Source organism: Pantherophis guttatus, chromosome 3, assembly GCF_059756535.1.
Source record: "Pantherophis guttatus breed Tessera chromosome 3, ASM5975653v1, whole genome shotgun sequence".
NCBI classification, from domain to species: Eukaryota; Metazoa; Chordata; class Lepidosauria; order Squamata; family Colubridae; genus Pantherophis; species Pantherophis guttatus.
In genome coordinates, this window is record NC_142065.1 from 111939515 (window position 1) to 111957958 (window position 18444).

The following is an 18444-nucleotide window of genomic DNA, read 5'->3' on the forward strand; positions in this document are numbered from 1 at the left end:
TTTTGGCTCAAACCCCAACTTTGGACTTTGCAGTGCATTCTTATAGAGCTGGAGATCGGGTCCTAATCAAAACTTGGAAAGAGGAAAAGTTACAAACTGGGAGGGACCATTCCAAGTGCTGTTAACCACTGAAACCACTGTGAAAACCCGAGAAAAGGGGTGGGGATGGGAAATGATGAAAAGAATAAATAATTACACCAATATTATGAATGGGATAATAAATATAACTCAAAGTGACATAATAGTAGTGAAGAGGTACCTGATTATTCTGAACTAATTGAAAAACATCATGAACAAATAAATAAATTACAAGAAAAGACTAGGGCCATAGGGAGGGATGGTTGGAATCCCTTAAAAGGACTCAGTGATTGGATCCCTAACTTGGCCGGATGGGTAAAACAATTAGTGATGTTGGGAATTTTAATATTGGTCATTGGAATGATTATGTGTTGTTGTGTACAGCATGGACAAATAATGATAACTTTTTGTAAAGACTGTACCGTTAGATGGAAAATGAAAAATGAAAGTGAAGAGGTTCAAAATATTTTGCAACAATTTGAGAAAAATGTATGTAAAAATCAATATTGATTGTAAAATGAAAGTGGAAGGATTGTGGGAAACGGAGCATATTGTTTTTACAGAATTGTAAGAAGACATGCTGGCCTGTGAAGAAAATACATTGTATATGTTTCTAATCTCATGAGCTCAGTTGAAGCTTGAGAATTGTATGTAGGAAGGTCTCTGCTATGCTAAAAACCGGCCTTAACCAGAATTTACTGATATAATAGTTACTCTACAGACAACCCCTAGGAACTAGAACCATAAAAGATAATTTGTAAATAAGAGCAGAGGGCAATAGAATTAGAGTAATGGGTGATGTAATCAGGGGCGGAGATAATGTATTCTCTTTTGATACTTTGGATAGGTTGTAATGGCATGAGTACTAAACCAATGAGGAAAAGGTGGGAGGTAAATTTGTAACGGTACTAGAGAATATAAGGCAAATGTATTAAATTTTTTTTACCATTTATTTTTGTTTTTATTATATAAAATACAAAAAAAAGGGAAAAGAAATAGGAAATTATTTTTTTTAAAAAATAATTTTTATTGAATGTAAATATTAAAAAAGACAAACATAACATATATACAACAAACATTTATACAACATATACACAAAAAGATTATAATTTCTTCTTAAGCATTTTTTCAAAGTGACATTCTACAATTCTACTTATAATATATTCCTTCACCTCTCCTTAATCTAATAACATTTTTTAAATATATTTATATATTTAAATCGGTAATATTTCCCCCTATATTTTTTTGTATATTTCTTATTTTTAACCAATTATATTTATTTATTTAACCAATTTTGTAATAATCTGATTTATTCTATTACAGAAGTAATAGAAAAATTTTTAGAATGTGCTGAAATGGATAGGTTAACCAAAGAATTACAAGAAAGAGAAGAATCAGATTAAGAAATAGGAAATTAAGGAAGGGAAAGGGAGAGGGGGTGTGAAAAAGAAGGGGGAAGAGAAAAAGAAAGAAAAGGGGACATTGACTTCCAACTCTTCCTAGCACAGTACAAGATAAACACATTCCAGCCTCAACTTTTTGCTTTTACACATTAATATATAATTAGCCATTTCTATAACACCAAATCTTTCTAATCAACAAAACCAAGATCAAAGTTTCATTTTTTTCTTCACAAGCACAAATTCCAGAAGTGATATCCAAATAAGAACATATTTTCCTCTTTAAATAAAGCAATCAATTTAACCATTCCTGCTTTATCTTCCTTGCTATGGAAATAATGTGTATTTCAATTTGCACCTAGTAACCTTTGTGAACTGTCACCATTTTTATTTACAAAATTTATTGTATTCTTTCAAATTCTTTGACCTTACTTAAAAAGGGGGGGGCTTTTTTCACCCTTTTTTCCTTCAAAGTATTAAACTTTTTTTAAAAAAAACACTTTTTTAAAAATCAAAAGTTTCTAATATATCTTTTTCTTTGACTTCTTAACATACACGCTTTAAACTTCAGTATTGCGTTTAGATCCTTCCTTCCAAATTACTCTTATAGAATTTTTTTTTCCTTTTGTAAACAAGGTAAATGTATCGATGATTTAGGGTGTGTCCACTGTACCTGAGTGTGTGTGGTCCACCCTCTTTGCAAAGTGAGAATAAAATTACCATTGTTTTCCCTTGGAAGTTTTGGCTGGTAATTGTTTATTTCCAAACTAGATAATGAATCATGATTTGGTACTTAAATTCCAAACTATTGGACAGATTATTTCCACAATGATAATGTTCTTCTTGCAGGCGTGCATACTCTTGCAGCAATTTCTTGCTTTCTAATTTTATTAAATACAAAAGCCATGGTATTTTCTTTCTTGACGAATGGTACTTTAACTCAAGGAAGAGAACATACTTCTTTCAAATGTGACAGCAGCAACCAAGTGTTACTGCAATGGCATGCAGAGAATGTGTGCCTCTTCTCAGACTCTTATCCATTTGAAGTGTTGATTGCAAAGCATTTGTCTGTACTGTTTTGGAATGATTATTTTCTCTTCTACTCCAAATGCCTTTTAGCTTTTGATAAGAGGGCAATAGCCCTGAGAAGGGAATAAGTTCTTTTTTACTACTTAGGAGTATTGCTTATAAAGTGGAGTTGAGTAGGTCCCATCTAACCACAAGGGGTATTTTTTCTAAGGATGTGATCAAACTTGCATTTGGGTTGCAGCAATATTTTTATTGTCTCTACTGTTCTTTCCTGAATATATATTTCTCGTGTACAATAATTTTCCTTTTAATTATTGCTTAACTAATATTTGGCAAACTAATGTTTGCCAAAATTCAGTGGGGATTATCCACAATATTACAGTGGAAATATGAAATACAGTAGCATGATTACATGAATATGAAGTATTCATTCCTGTTGCTGCTAAAATATGCTATAATTCAAGGTGCTGTTTGTCACTTTCAAAGCCCTACATAGTTTGGTACCAGATTATTTAAAGGACTGTCTTTTTCCAGCCACATCTACCCAACCTATAAAAGCAAGAAGACAGGGAATGTTACGTGTCCCCTCTCCTAAGGAGGTCCATCTAGCAGGACCAAGAAGAGCCTTCTCTGTGGTGGCTCCCTCCCTATGGAACATCATTCACATCTTTTGCAAAGCCATGAAGACATAGTTTTGCCAACAGGCCTGGGGACCCCAAAGTAGGATGGAGCCTGTCAAATGGTTCATGTGATTGTTGTCACTGGAGGGGGGCGGTAAATATTGCTTTCTTATTGTTTTTGTATTGGGTTTTTATCATTGCAAGCAGCCCAGAGTCATGAAAGTCAGTTGAGCGGTCATATAAATTTTCACAAATAAATAATAGAGTGTTTTAATTTAATATCATTAATAAATAAGTCAAATAAACTGTATGCAATAGAGTTCAGAAGTAGATTTCTGGATAAAATTATTATACACATTGTTTTTGTATGGACCAAATTTATAGTTGAATTGACTCTGTTTTTTGCTTGGTTAGATTCTGAAACAAATCTATTCATTGTCATAAAAACAAGAATTCAGAATTGGTATAAATTACCTTCTATTCAATCTATTCATTGTCATAAAAACAAGAATTCAGAATTGGTATAAATTACCTTCTGAACCAATGTGACATTTATTCTGCCAAATAAATCAAATTTTGTTTGCTCATTGCTTTACTGAGGAAAATAACCTAAATTCCCAACCCTTTGGGCCAATCCCTCACTCTAGAGCTTTCATTGCTTTCCTATCTAGTCTCACAGTTACTACTGTTGAGCCAGATGCCATCTATCTGATACCTGTGCATTTGGTTTTTCTTGCCTAACTGCAGGACCTTTCTTTTGTCACCACTGAACTGCATTTTGTTGGATAGAGTCCAAACAGATCAGAGGACACTGGCTGTGAATGTAAGATGTAGCATTCTGTATGTCCATAATGTGCTAAAACAACTGCCTTCCATCGATAAACAGTGCCATGTGTAAGGTTGGCTTCAGACACTTCTAATTGGGGTCTACAGAGCACAGAAACAGGGAGCAGTAAGTAGTCCAAAACAACAAAAAAGAGCAACCCAAGTATGTGAGGATGGAAAAGAAAAAAAAATAATATTGGTGGCCATAATCCACTGGTGAAATCCAATTTTTTTTTACTACCGGTTCTGTGGGCATGGCTTGGTGGGCATGGAAGGGGAAGGATACTGCAAAATCTCCATTCCCACCCCACTCCAGGGGAAGGATACTACACAATCCCCATTCCCACCCCACTCTGGGGCCAGCCAGAGGTGGTATTTGCCAGTTCTCCAAACTACTCAAAATTTCCGCTACCGATTCTCCAGAACCTGTCAGAACCTGCTGGATTTCACACCTGTCATTGCCATTCCTCCAGTATCTACAACCAGTGCTTGACCAACCCCACCATTGCACATATTACACACCACCAAATTACACCTCTGGCTTTCTTGCTGTGGGGAGGAGAGGAAAGCAGGCTAGAAAGTTAAACTATGATGTGTCAACATGCTGTGGTCAGCGTAAGCCCATCCCTAGCTCAACCCAAAGTCTGGTCAAGGACAAGTGCACAGGATATCCTAGAAGTACATGGATAACATTATACTGTGTTAGAGCAGGGATCCCCAACCCTCTACAGCCTGCAGCACAGTAGTGGCTGCGGCCTGTTTGCAACCGGGCCATGCGAGCTATGGGCAAAGCATGCGCCTGCTTGCATGAAGGTCCACTTGTGCAAGCAGTGGGCCCTTGCACACATACAAAGCTCCACTCACACAAGTGGAGGGCGCTCAAACATAAAGCTCCATTCACAAGAATGGAGCTTCGGGTGCGAGCACAAGTGCCCTTTGGTCACATGAGTGGAGCTTCGGGCAACTGCAAGGGCCCACCACTTGCAGTGGAAGTGGAGCTTTGCAAGCAAGCACAAATAGCCTCCACTCAAGTACCCTCCGCTTACATTCCTTCCAACCCCCCCCTTCATCCCTTCCACCATCCTGTCAAAACCTATCCTTCCATCCCCCCACTATCCAGGTAAAGCTTCTTGGATGAGAAGCAAACTGTCTTCTTCCTCCTCCTCAAGAAAAAAAACAGTTGCCTTTTTGAAAAAGCACCTTTGAGACTACTATGACCTGAATGACAGAGAATCTCCATAGACATCCTGTAAAGGCTCTGCAGAGGATAAAAGATAACTCCCACTGGTATTTCTGCCATGACTTTGGCCTACAGATGGGAAAAGATGATGGTTCTACCATGGCAGAATGGCATCTATAAGCATGCATGTTGATTCATGCTAATAATCTTTCTTCCATACTTTGTAGAGTGGTGCGTAGCACACATTTCTCTTGGTTGCCACCATATTGGCTGCTTACATCATTGTTGTGCAGCTATGCAGAAACTAAGGCACACATGAGGGGAGGTGAACCCCACTCCCCACTCCACATTACCAGAATGACCAGATTTCCACTCACAAAATTACAGTTGACTGAATGCAAACTGTGGGGAAGACGAATGCCAACCATCTGTGTGCAGCTGTGTAAGCTGAGATCTGTGGAATAATTTATACATTCATTTGGCTATCAATCTCAAATTCATGCCTCTGGAAGCTAATAACAATTAAACAAAACAAAATTAAGCAAAAACTTTGAACAATTTAAGCATGCAATCAACAGCTGAGGTAAAAAAAACACCAGCAAATTAACAGAAACATATGGGCTCGGACACAATATTAGGTCTGCAGTGTGGACTTCTCTTTAAGGGTAGCAGGCACCCAAAGCACAGCAGGAAAGCTATGAACAACATGGCTAAACCTCTGTGGATGGGATTCCATTCTCCTGTATGAGGTTGGTCATGACAAAGTGAGAAAGGGGAAAGTGAGCAACTATGTGTGCAATAAGAATACTGAATACTAAGCGCTGGAATTTATGGAGCTCTGTTGAGCACCCAGTATACTAGTTCACCCCATCTACATGAGTAGCAAGTGACTCAGTGACAACAACCATACAGACAAAATAAACAAAACACAAATCACGTTCAAAAACATTTTGTAGAAGTCTATCAATGATCTATTGTCTTTGTTTTTTAATTTTTATTGAAAATTATTAAAAATTACAGGAAAAAATATAGCAATATGGATAGAATTGCAGAGTTATATAATCGATATAGAGTTTTAAGGCATCAATTTTTGCTTAGAAATAGTACAAACCTCCATTAAACCAAATCATCAAAAAAAGATTATCCAGAAGAAAGAATTCTCAGCTGCCATGCAATATTCCTATAAATATTTACCCACAGTCACACTAAGATTATTATTTTACATTCTTCTTAAGATTTCTTTTTTGCAGCCAAGCATACCAGCGGTCCCAACTCATATATAGCCCCGATTCTTGTCTATCTCGCAAAAGTTCGGTAAGCTTGTCTGCCTCTGCACAGTCTATGATCTTTGCAGTTAACATAGCCTCCAATGGGATATTTTTGGATTTCCATTCTTGCGCAAACGAGATCCTGGCTGCAATGATGACGTGGAGAGTGAGATATCAATTAGATTTGTTTAAGTTCTCTGGTTTCATGCCTAGTAAAAACGTTTCTAGGTTCAATTTTTTTTTTCATTTTTAAAAATACAATACTTTACATATATACATACAAGGTTATTGCAACTAACAATTGTATCCTACATCCTATGATTTCTAAAATCCATTTTTGAATTCTGGTCCAATATTCTCTTACTCGGGGACAGGTCCAACAGATAAGAAAATAAGTTCCCATAGCGGTGTTACATTTCCAACAAACCGGGGAGGTTCCCGGGAACATCTTCGATAATTTAACCGGAGGGAGGTGCCATCTATACAGCATTTTATATGTATTTTCCTTATAGGAAACCGACATTGTTAGTTTTAGGGTTTTCCCCCAAATTTCTTCCCATTTTTCAAGCTCTATCGAATATCCCAAATTTCTCCCCCAGGCAATCATTGAGTCCTTGATAACCTCCTCTCCGATCCAATCCATTAAGAGGAATTGATACAGTTTGGATAATACCTTCTCATCCTTTCCCAACAAGATCTTATCAAGTTCTTGTAGGGAATTATAGATTCCTCCCTTGTTTTTGTCCTGAGCTGTCCTGGATTGGACCTGATTGTATGTCAACCAAGCCTAATTCCACCAGCGTATTTCGAGGTTTTACTTTGCCTAAAGGATCCAACAGAACTTGGTAAATTAATAGTTTATTTCTGTTATAAAGGGTCAGGTATATATCATCACCTCTAGAGGGGAAAGCCAAATCGGAGTCATCAGGTAATATTTATTTATTTGAAATAAATGATCTATTGTCTTTGAACCCACAATGTTTCTATTGACCCAAGCATTCCCTTGGCTTTATTTGTCATAACCTCAAAACAACAATGCTTTAATAAGGAATAAAACAAAAAAATGAAGGAACTCAGGAAACGTGATGCATGTGGTTATTCTGTGTGCAAGCATTTCGGAAAGTAGGAAAAGAAAGGGAACTAGGGAGGAGGAAACAATTCCAGAAAGGAAGGCAGGTATATGCATCGGTCAACAAGGCTTGCGTTTTCTCACATAGCTGAGAAGCACAAGAACAGTCAATAATTGCAAACCATTGGAATCTGGACTGGAACGTGCTACGGCAGTTTCAACAATGGCTGAGAGTGGCATAGAAGATAGGCAACTTTGAGTCGTTATGACCTTAGGTCTCCAACTCATCTTAAGCCTCCAACTCATCTTAAGCCTCCAACTCATCTTAAGCCAGTTTACAGTTGACAAGGGCCTGGTGGCTCAGCAGACTAAAAGCATTGTGATTAACACCAAGTGTCTGCAATTACTGTAAGTTCGAATCTCACCAGGCTCAAGGTTGACTCAGCCTTCCATCCTTTCTAAGGTAGGTAAATTGAGGATCCAGTTTGTGGGGGCAATAAGCTGACTTTGTATAAATATACAAAAGTATGAAGGCTATTGCTTAACGCATTGTAAGCCGCCCTGAGTCTCTGGAGAAGGGCGGCATATAAATCAAATTTAAAAAAAAACAAAAACTTCACATTACTGTCTTGTAACTGTTTTCCATGTGGATATTGCAGCTTTTGAGTTTAGCAGCTGACCCTTGCCTTATCTGAGTAGTTGCCAGGTGTCCACTATTTGAGCGGACAGTCCGCTTTTTTCACATTATGTTCACTATTTTTTTTCACAAAATAGTGGACATTTTTTTTATTCAAAAGCTTTATGATGAAATGGTACGTAATCTAAAGCTGTACAGTCTAAGAGAATAAGAATAGGAGAATCGCGTTTTGTCTTTTTTTTTCATAAGTTAGAATGAGACAAAGATCGAATATCCATTGAACTCGATTCTCCGAAAAAATTAATGATGAGATTAAAATAAAAATATATTATAAAATTATGTACAGTTCACATTTTTAAAATGTATTGTAGCTTGTGTCGACTGACCTAAAATGGCATCGAGTGATGAGTGACAGCGGTGAGATTTCGAATTCTTTAAAACGAAAGAGAGGAGTGTGCAAATACACCAAAGACTGGGAAGCTACTTTTGCATGGATTAACAACAGAACAAATACAGATACGGCGGCCTACTGTAAATTGTTTGTAAGAAAATATATAATTTAATTGTAAATTTTTTTAAAAATTTTTTTACTACTTACTCCCCCCCCCCCCCGACTATTTTTTGGAAGCAGACCTGGCAACCCTAAGCTGCATGAATAAGAATAGCCCCCACGGCCTGTTTAGATACCTGTTCATACAATATAACCTTTCTACGCCCAGGTCTTCCCACCACGCTATTTGGGAGCACTGGCTAAAAGGAGAAGAAGCTGCTTCTAAGTGTGTACCCTTCTTTCGGATTGGTGGGCATTACCATTGCACTACCACTGAGGCAGCAGACAGCAACCAATTTAAGAACTAGAAGCAAAGCAGAGTTCATTTTCCCAGCCGCCGGAAGCTGCCTTTCTGTACGCTTGAAAGGATACAGCAGGAAGGTATCCCATTGCTCTATTTTTGCTCTTTCGTCAATAAAGGGAGGAGATGGGGGGAACCAATAGCCCCACCCAGTGTCGACTCTATCTACATACCTTCTCCTCCCTTGACTGGAGAGCGCAGCCAATGGACATGCGACTAAGGCGTGTTCCAGCTGGCGTGGGTGGATGAGAGAAGAAGCATGTAAGTGGGGGGCTGACAGGCAGAGAAAACGCTCGTGATTAGATTTTTGTTATCCATCATGGCATCCAAGTGCCCCAAGTGCGACAAGACTGTCTACTTTGGTGAGTCTTTTTCTCCTTTTTTGCATTATTGTATTTCTCGGAGCTTGTATCTCTCTCCTGTATTAGTGTTTTTTAAACCCTGCAATTTAGAGATTTGAGCGCTCTATCCCAGTTGATAGTGATGCTTGGCTGTCTTTTTCAACGACACATTCCGGTTCTCTGCCCTGACTGAGAAACTGCCTTCTGAAGCACCCAGACTACGTAGGAAGGGCTGGGAGGGGTGTCGGCCTTCTTTCCAGGGAGCGTTTCATAGCTCAGTTTCTTTCCCCTCTCAAAAATGTTTCTCTGAAATAAATCTTATTGGTTATATGGGAAAAAAATATATGATTTACTCGTTGTGGGACCGCAAAGACCAGCCGTTGTAGGTGATAACTCAATTCCCTTTGTTATCTATCATCACTCCTCTCCTCATTTTGAGATATTTTCCAGTTGATGACTGAGATGCCCTTAAACCAAGAACAGATCTCCCTATGGAAGTGCACTATGATTTTCCTAAATCCTTGTGGATTAAGATTAAGGGTTTTTAATTTGCAGAAGATGCAGGTTTTAGAAAAGTTTAGAATTTTTTTTTCTAAAACCAAACAATTCCTCTATCTCTCGCTGCTTCTTCCAAGAAGTTAGGAGTGGTTCAAATTCCCCTCTTCAGCCATTTCCATTTATTCCATCTCAACCCCACCCAAGGCTATTGCTGCATTTCTGTGGTATCCATGTCAGTTTCAGCCATGGTAAAAAAATAGAATCTCCATTTTCACAACCAATATAATTCTGAATCCCAGAAGTTACAGACAACAGAGAAATATATCATCAAAATACTCTACTTGGAAATTTCTTTGGTAGATGTTGCAAACAGAACAGAGTGCTCCAGAAATTCTGCCCAACACATACCAAAAATATTTTTTCTTTTTCTTTTAGGTTTAAAAATTTCCTTCCTTTCCATATTTATTCCAGGGCCTGATAACTACTTTCCAAGAAGAAAACTTTTATCTAAATCAGTTCTGTCTCATATTCAAAGTACATTATTATTTTTCTCACTTAGACTGGTGCTGCTGTTGTTTTAGTAGCACATCTGATCAGTCTCTGTTCTTGTTTAAGATAAAGCATATTAAATGTGAAGCTGCTCCACTAGCAGGACCTACCCAGCTCAACAATTATCTACTGGAACAGAGCTTTGTTTTCATATATGATCTTAAATATTTGAGGGGGCATTGGTTGGAAGGAAATTGTCAACGTAAGCATGAAATCAGTTTGGTCTAGGTGAGTTAAGGCACTTGGCTAGAATGAAGAGACCATGAGGTCAAATCCTGTCTTGGCCATGAAAGTCAACTGGGTTGGGTAATCTCAGACTAGTCACTCTCTCAGCCCAACACACCTCACAGGGTTGTTGTGAGGAAAATAGGAGGAGGAAGGTGTGTTGGATATGTTTGCTGCCTTGAGTTGTTTGTAAAAATAACAAAGGCAGGAAACAAATTCTGTGCAAGTACAGGTGTCTCTGTAAGACAATACTTGGTCATCTTGTTGTACCTTTACAAAAGCATCTGTAACTTCTTTTTGTTGGAAGCAGCTTCTGTGTGAGAAGATGAGAAACATACATGTTGAAGGCAAATTGATGTTTCCTATTATTGCAAAATATATGGTATCCTTAAAAACCAAAAGTGTTCACAAAATGGTTTATAAATATCCTTTATTAAAGCCCCAATTGCCAAAAGCAGGTAGGGAAAACAGTGAGAAATTTGGAGCTCCTATAATGAACAAGACATTCTGTACATGACATGAAAGTATGGAAATGTTGTAAAAGATCATATTCTCTAGTGTTTAGATATCAGAAAACAAGGAACTCTGACAGTAATACAGATTAATGACCTTAATTATGTGTTGAACTGTGGCCAACATTTTATGGGCCCATAACTTTATTTTAATTTAATTCTTATTTATATTGGTTTATAATCTTTGTTCTCAGGGGTGGGATTCAGCTGGTTCAGACTGGTTCAGGTGAATGGGTAGTTATGGCCAGCAGCTGGGCCTGCCCACCCGCCCCAGCGCTATCCCGTCTTATAGAGTCACCGTGTTTTTGATGCCTGTTCCTGTGTAAGAATATGTCCTTCAATATTTTAATTGTTGTTGACAAATTCCCATGGGGTCAATGTCACCCAGTGGTGACATTCAAAATTTTCCCCTACTGGTTCTGTGGGCGTGGCTTGGTGGGGGAGGGGTTTCCTGTGACTGTGTGGGTGTGGCCAACTTGATGTCACTCATGGCCATGCCCACTCACTCACATGACCCCCCCCAAAGCCATGCCCACAGAACCCGGTAGGAAAAAATGTGTGTATGAGCACGAGAAGGGCTCATAGTGAATGCTGTGGCAGAGAGAAGCTGAACTTTTCTCCCTCCATTTACAGTGGAGCTACTGGCCCCCTCCCTCCCAGGGGTCAAAGTACCTGAAAGGGACAGACTGCAGCAGCTCCGCTGTGAATGGAGGGAGAAAAGTTCAGATTCTCTCTTCTGCATTTAACATTGAATTCTGTGGCAGAGAGAATCCGAACTTTTCTCCCTCCATTCACAACAGTGTTGCTGCTCCCTTTATGGTCCCCCCAACCCCCTCCCTCCTGGGAACTACCTTAAAGGGACAGGCTCAGTGATGGGATTCTACCAGTTTGGACCAGTTCGGGAGAACTGTTTGCTCCGACTTTCAGCTGTGAGTGAACTGGTTCTTTCTTTCTTTGAAGTGGGCCCACCCGCCTGCCCCTGCCTTATACTTACCTATATTTCTGCTTCTAAAGCCCAGCTGATCGGGGCGGCAGAGTGGATTGCCACTCCTCAGCTGTTTTCCTTGCTCTCAGCAATGTGAAAATTCAGTTTTTTTCAAAGTGCACATGAGCAAAGTCTGGCATGCGCGCTTAGCAAACCAGTTGTTAAACCAGTAGGATCCCACCATTGAACAGGCTACAGCAGCTCCGCTGTGAATGGAGGAAGAAAAGTTTGGAGTCTCTCTGCTGCATTTAACATTGAATTCTGTGTCAGAGAGAATCCAAACTTTTCTCCCTCCACTCACAGCAGAGCTGCTGTTCCCTTTATGGTCCCCCCTGGCCTCCTCTCTCCTGGGGACTACCTTAAAGGGACAGGCTGCAGCAGCTCCACTGTGAATGGAGGGAGAAAAGTTCGGATTCTCTCTGCTGTATTTAATGTTGGATTCTGTGGAATATTGAGCGGCCAGAAGAGGTGAGCGGTGACCGGGCGACTGGGTGGGTGTGGGCAGGGCCAACCAGGGGTGATTTTTTACTGATTCAGCGAACTGATTCAAATCGTCCCTACCAGTTTGCCCGATCCAATCAAATTTTACCCCTGGATCATGTAAGGTCATGGCTGGTTCTATAGGCAAAAGAGAAAATGCTAGGTGTTTGTCTGAACTAATCATGTCAGTTTGGACTCCTTGCCTATTGCTTATTTAGGATTTCTGGCTGCTCTTTGCTTATAAATAGATTGGCCCAGTCTTTCTGAATGAATACAAATTCTCCATTCCTAAAAACTAGCCTCTTCAAAAGAAAAGAATAGAATGACAGAGTTGGAAGGGACCTTCTAGTCCAATCCCCTATTTCAGCAGGAAACCCCGCCTATACCATTTCTGACAAATGGTTATCCAATCCCTTCTTTAAAATTTCCAGGGTTGGAGCACTTATAACTTCTGTGGGCAAGTTGTTCCATTGATTAATTGTTCTAACTGTCAGGAAATTTCTCCTTAGTTCTAGGTTGCTTCTCTCCTTGATTAGTTTCCACCCATTGCTTCTTGTCCTCCCCTCAGGTGCTTTGGAGAATAGCTTGACTCCCTCTTCCTTGTGGCAGCCCCTGAGATATTGGAACACTATTATCATGTCACCCCTAGTCCAGGGGTGGGTTCCAAATTTTTTTACTACCGGTTCTGTGGGCGTGGCTTATTTGGTGGGCGTGGCTTGGTCATGTGACTGAGTGGGCGTGGCCAACTCAAAGTCACTCAAGGCAAGGTGGGGTGGCACCTTGCTGTGAGTGACATCAAGTTGGCCACGCCCACTCAATCACATGACTGATGCTGCAGAGACAGAGCGATTTCCTGTGTACCTTCCCCTGACCCTTGGGCTGACAAAATAAAAGCCTGCCTGCCTAGCAGCCCAAACTGGAAAATGAGGGGGGGGAGATGCTTCATGTCTAGAAAAACAGCCTTTCTTTTAATCGCCTCATCAAACCACAAACTCCTCTGATCAGGACTTCGGTCTCTGAGTAACGGGTCGGACGAAGAATGGGGAAGTGACTAAAGGGGGAGAGAGGGACAAAGCCCCCTTAACGTGGATGTACGTAAAAAAAGGGTGGAATTTTGACAAACTTCTCCCCCAAGACCAAGAAGAGATTCATTTCCCTCTCACCCTCACCCCCAACATTTCCAAGAGCCTCCAACATTGCAGCAGCTGCTACCCCTCTCCTCTCCTGTCCCAGAAGTGGAACCAGGTGCCGTTTCCTCCCCCAAGTCATTGTTGGAGCATCAGAGATCTAAGGAGAAGTCTTCCAGCTCTTCACAATCAACTTTAAGAGAGGCGAGAAGCCAATGCAAAAGAAGCAGCAGCGGAGCCAACAGGGGCTTGTGTGTGTGTGTGTGTGTGTGTGTGTGTGTGTTTGTCCTTCTGCGGTCCTCTCCCGGGGGACAGCCAGGGCTTCGCCGCCTCCTCTTTCCTTCAGAGGGGCTGCCTCCAAGTCCTTGCGAAGGGATAAACACACACACACACACACACACCCTGCCCTGTCACCTCCACTGCTGCTTCTTTTGCATTAGCTTCTCACCTTTCTTAAAGTTGATTGTGAAGAGCTGGAAGACTTCTCCTTAGATCTCTGATGTTGCACAATGGCTTGGGGGAGATCTAAGGAAACGTCTTTCAGCTCTTCACGATCAACTTTAAGAGAGGCGAGAAGCTAATACAAAAGAAGCAGCAGTGGAGCTGACAGGGAAGGGAGTGTATGTGTGTGTGTGTGTTTATCCCTTCGCAAGGACTTGGAGGCAGCCCCTCTGAAGGAAAGAGGAGGCGGCGAAGCCCTGGCTGTCCCCCGGGAGAGGACCGCAGAAGAACAAACACACACACACAAACACACACACACACAAGCCCCTGTCGGCTTTGCTGCTGCTTCACGCTCAACTTTAAGAGAGGCGAGAAGCCAATGCAAAAGAAGCGGCAGTGGAGGCAACCGGGCAGGGCGTGTGTGTGTGTGTGTGTGTGTCAGATCCCTAAAAGTGATACTGCCATTCAAGTGGAGGAAGGGGGGACTTGGATTCGATTTACTAGCATGGCCTGTGTCATCAGATATTTTACAACCTATATCCTGGCGCCAAGGAGGCCTGGGATTCCCTTTACCTACAGGAATTTATAGGATAGCCATGTGGGTTGTCTCACTTTAAAGGGTAGTGGTGGAAATGCATGTTTGTTCGGGTTCTCAAAGGAAATAGTAAAGAAAACATCTTCACACTTGTGTATTGGCTAAAATCTGCATTCTGACTAAAAGGGAGGGGTCTCTACCACTTTAATCCTACTGCTTTGCCTAAGGGTATTCAGATTGTGCTTTAGCTGGATGATTTTCACTTCTGCTTAATAAAAGAATCCTTTTGAACATCTACCTTACTTTCTTAAGTTGAAAGGAGAGGCGATCCTTACAGTGTGTGTGACAGAGAGAGAGAGAGAGAGAGAGAGAGAGAGAGAGAGAGAGAGAGATCCAGCCACCTGCCCCCAGTACCGCTGCTGCCGCTGCCCCTCTCACCTCCAGCACAGCGGCTCTGTCTCCCTGAAGGGCCCACTGGCCGGGCTGGAAGGCAGGCAAGCATGGTAGGGCCATGGGGAAGGGAGCTAGCTTACCTTCCTCCCCCATCACCGCTTCTTTTTTCGGCTGCTTACCTTCCATGGCGGCTGGTCCAGAATCAGGAAGGCAAGCTAACCCGAGTTTTTGGCAGCCCCCAGCCAGCCGCTGCTGCTGGAAAGTGGCTGGCCAGAAAGCCTCCGAAAAGGCTTTTTTGCCAGCCACTTTCTCCGCAGGCTGCCAAAAAGCATCTGCTGTTGTCGCCATGTTCTTTGCGCATGCACATTCCATTGGACTTGCAAGGCAATAGGATGTGCATGTGCAAAGAACATGGCGGTGATGAACATGGCGGCCGGGGAACCGGTTCAGGGGCGTGGCCAGCCAGCAACTACTACCGGTTCTCTGAACGATGAGAGATTTTTACTACCGGTTCTCAAGAACCGGTGCAAACTGGGAGCAACCCACCACTGCCCTAGTCCTTCTTTTCATTAAACTAGGCATACCCAATTCCAGCAACCGTTCTTATATAAAGAACCTCCAAACCTTCCAAATCTTTGTTGCTCTTCTCTGCACTCTGCACTCTTTCTAGAGTCTCAACATCTTTTTTACATCATAGCAACCAAAACTGAATGCAGTATTCCATTGTGGCCTTACCAAGGCATTATAAAGTGGTATTAAAACTTCACGTGATCTTGATTCTATCCCTCTGTTTATGCAGTCTAGAACTGTGTTGGCTTTTTTGGCAGCTGCAGCACATGCTAGCTCATATTTAAATGATTGTCCACTAGGACTCCAAGATCCCTCTCACAGTTGCTACTAAACCACATATACTGTACCTGTGTGTGTTGTTTTTCTTGCCTAAATGTAGAAGCTTATTTTTTTCACAATTGAATTTCATTTTGTTAGATAGAGCCCAATGTTCAAGTCAGTCAAGATTCTTCTGTATCTTGAGCCTATCTTCTGGAGTGTTGGCTATTCCTGCTAGCTTGGTGTCGTCTGCAAATTTGATGAGTTCCCCATCTATCCCCTCATCCCCTCAACATTGATGAAAATGTTGAAGAGTACTGGGCCTAAAACAGAGCCTTGGGTTACCCCACTGCATACATCTCTCCATGTAGCTGCAGTTCTATTGAGGACTACATGTTGAATGCGGTTGGTCAGACAATTATGAATCTTATCTGGTGATGATGCTGCCTAACCCATATTTTTCTATCTTATCAAGTAGTAGGTTATGGTCTACTTTATCAAATGCCTTACTGAAGTCCAAGTAAATTATATACACAGCATTCCTCTGGTCCATTAATTTTGTCACTTTTTCAAAGAATGCAATAAGATTTGTCTGGCATGATCAGTTTTTGACAAACTCATGTTGGCTTTTGGTTATTACTTTGTTTCCTTCTAGGTGTTCACTGATTCATTGCTTGATTATCTTTTCCAGAATCTTCCCTGGTATTGAGGTCAAGCTGATAGGTCTGTAGTTTCCTGGATCTATTTCTCTCCCCCCCCCTTTTTTTTTTGAAGATGGGAACTACATCAGCTCTTTTTCAGTTTCCCAATACTCCATGATCTTTGAAAGATATTGTTCAATGGTTCTGAGATCACATCAGTGGTGGGTTGCTACTGGTTTGCCCCAGATCGGGTGAATCGATAGCGGCGGTGGCAGGAGGCTCTGCCCACCCGCCCAGACGCTTCTGCGCATGCGCAGAAGCATCACACGAGCGTCCACAAGCGAACCAGTAGTGACGGGTTTTGAAACCCGCCCCTGGATCAGATCTGCCAGTTTCTTCAGAACTTTGGGGTGTAATTCATCTGGTCCTGGTGATTTAAACTCGTCTAGGGTGGACAGGTGCTCACTTGCCATTTTCTTCTCTATTTTAACTTGTGTTCCTAATCTGTTTTTTGAAGTGTTATTTTTGATAGGCTTGACTGTTTTCCCTTTGTGTAAAAAGGAATGCAAAAATTGCTTGTCACCTTCTTGCCACTTTCTCCCACCAATGGACCAATTGTTTCCTTGACTTTTTTCTTGTTTTTAAGGTGTTGAAAAAAGCTTTTTTGGTTATTTTTTTCTTTTGTCGCAAACCTTAGTTCATTGTGAGCCTTAGCTTTCCTCACTTCATCTTTGCAGGCTCTGGCTATTTGCTGATTTGCCTTAGTTATGTGCCCCTCTTTCCACTTTATATACTTGTCCTTTTTGTCTTTCAATTTATCAGAGAGTTCTTTATGCAGCCAAGCTGGTTTCTTTTGGGAGCAGTTATTTTTCTTCTTCATTGGCGTTGTGCTAAACTGGGCTTTTATAATCTCATTTTTCAAAATTTTCCCAGCTTCTTGAGTTGTTTTCCCCTTGAGGGTTCTCATCCATGGAATCCTTCCCAAACTCTCAAGTTTGACTTTGTTCTATTGCTTGTGCTTGCATGATGTTGAATTCCAACATTGCATGTTCACTCTTCCCCCAAGGTTCCTATAGCTTCAATATTTTCTATCATTTCATCTCTGTTAGTGAGAATTAAGTCCAATATGGCTGATCCCCTTGTTCTTTTCTCTACTTTTTGGGAAACAAAGTCATCTTCAAGCTTCTGCTTGAGGCTGTTTTCCTATGGCAGGAAAACGGGGGCTGCTACTGGGGCCCTTTATTAAGATTTTTTCTCCTCTTCTCTTTTAGGGGAAATATTCTATCCTGCCTCTTTTTAATATTAAGAATAAAGAATATTTTAATCTGGGGGGGGTTCCAAATATGAGTAGAAATGTGATGTTGCATATGTGAATAAAAATGAATAGAAGATATGAAGAAAGAGTATCTAAAACAGATTTTATTAGACTGGGCATCTAAATGTCCCTTAGTAATTAGAGATTTCTAATGAATAACAATCTTGACTAGTTTATTCTCTGAGTTATTAGTTGTTACGATACAAAAACAATTTAAACTGAGTTTTAAAAATGGAATGAAGGGCTAGTGAAAAATCAGATTTTTTTACTGAAAAATCTACCCCATGCTCTTCAAGATGAAAACATGCAATTGAGTATTTAAATGGATTCTCTAATGTCTTCATATTTCAAACATTTGTTTAGTGTTCATAGTTGCAGAATGTTTGAGAAACACTGGTCTAAGGTTTCATGGATTCTTTGTTGATTTTCTTTAGCTAGGGGTGGGATTGAATAAGCAGTCAAATATTTATTTTAAACTGCTATTCTTTTTCCTGCTCCTATCAAAAGAACATTGCTGCCTTTTGTTCAACAACAGATGCATTGGTCCAGAATCTGGTTTGGTTGCTGCTGCATAATAACTTGGCCTGATTCTTTTCTTTATTTTGGTGGCTTTATTT

General features: G+C 40.7%; 1 protein-coding gene across 9 annotated transcripts in view; it reads left to right on the top strand.

The window, feature by feature from the left end:
* The first annotated feature begins 8939 nt into the window (after positions 1 to 8939).
* The window catches only part of CRIP2 (cysteine rich protein 2), a 189877-nt gene continuing 180372 nt past the window's right edge, over positions 8940 to 18444 (top strand). For all 9 annotated transcript variants that reach the window (XR_015733521.1, XR_009622211.2, XM_034409903.3 and 6 more), the window contains exon 1: positions 8940 to 9319. Coding sequence is in view for 7 of the 9 variants with exons in the window: in XM_034409903.3 (XP_034265794.1) it covers positions 9277 to 9319 (43 nt within the window). In the remaining 2 variants the exon portion in view is untranslated. The remainder of the gene's footprint in view (positions 9320 to 18444) is intronic.